Source organism: Antrostomus carolinensis, unplaced genomic scaffold (genome assembly GCF_000700745.2).
Source record: "Antrostomus carolinensis isolate BGI_N321 unplaced genomic scaffold, ASM70074v2 scaffold29273, whole genome shotgun sequence".
NCBI classification, from domain to species: Eukaryota; Metazoa; Chordata; class Aves; order Caprimulgiformes; family Caprimulgidae; genus Antrostomus; species Antrostomus carolinensis.
The window spans coordinates 1,430-2,401 of NW_010303598.1; the positions used below are offsets into that span (position 1 = coordinate 1,430).

At 54.7% G+C, this 972-nt stretch overlaps 1 protein-coding gene across 1 annotated transcript in view; it reads left to right on the forward strand.

Annotated features, from left to right (window-relative positions):
- LOC114818402 (calcium/calmodulin-dependent protein kinase type IV) overlaps positions 1 to 147 on the forward strand; it is a 1,510-nt gene extending 1,363 nt beyond the window's left edge. Inside the window, exon 5 of the mRNA XM_029084060.1 lies at positions 28 to 147. Within this exon, the coding sequence (XP_028939893.1) occupies positions 28 to 147 (120 nt within the window). The remainder of the gene's footprint in view (positions 1 to 27) is intronic.
- The last annotated feature ends 825 nt before the right edge of the window (positions 148 to 972 follow it).

Sequence of the window (972 nt, forward strand, 5' to 3'; positions counted from 1 at the left end):
GGTCCCCGAGGAAATTGCCATTCCCAGGAGACAGGGACCGCCAGCCCCGAAGCCACCACCACCACCACCGAGAACCTCGACGCGTTCCGAAGCGACTGTCCCACCGTGTCCAAGGTTCCCGTGAGCGGCGCCGGCTGTAAGAGCTAACGCGCTCGGCACGGCCGCCGGCTCACCACGGCTTCAACAACCGATATCCCACTGACCCTTGGAGCTGGCACGGGGACAGGCGAGGGGAGCCGGGGGGGACAGGAGTGCCCCCGAGTGTAGGTGTGTGTTGGGAGCCCGTGGTCTGTCGCGTGGAGCGTCCTCAGTGTCCCGTTGCCAGCACAGTCCTGTGAGCGTGTGTCTGTACGGACCCGACGGAGGAAACAAGGCTGGCGACTCAATCTTCTGACAAATTAACAGTTTGGGCCACTGTGGCTGGAAAAAAAATCCCAAGTGGCTTAAAAACAAGGAGCAAAGAGCAGAAAAAGGATTTCTTTCACCTTCCCTACCGAGGCAGTGAGTTGTCTTCATGACAGAGATTTGTAAGTTCCTGTAAATAGTCCTAAAGTGTTTCTTTGCCACGGGGAGAGGGTGTGTCTGGCTTCTCGCTGACCATCGACCTCACACCTCCATCGCTACCACAAGCCCCAGCTGTAGGGTTTGTAGGAGCCTTTGAACCCAGCTGCTCGATCCTACCCGGAGGAGAAAGTGGTTTTGCCAGCAGTTCCTTTATTATCTCTAGACCATAGACAACCTCTGCTTGATCTGTGCTTTTGTGCCACTCCGGTTCCGTTTGTTCCCACGTTCTGTCCTTGCTGTGGATACGTGATGGTGGTTGGATTGTCATGAACTGGGAATGCTGGTCTGGCTCCAGTGCTGGCGTTCCAGGTGATGATTTTAAGGAAGAACAATGCGACTCTTCCTAACACATAACGGTGCTGCTGTTTCCTGAGTGAGGACAATGAGTTTATACATCTTTTGTTTGGT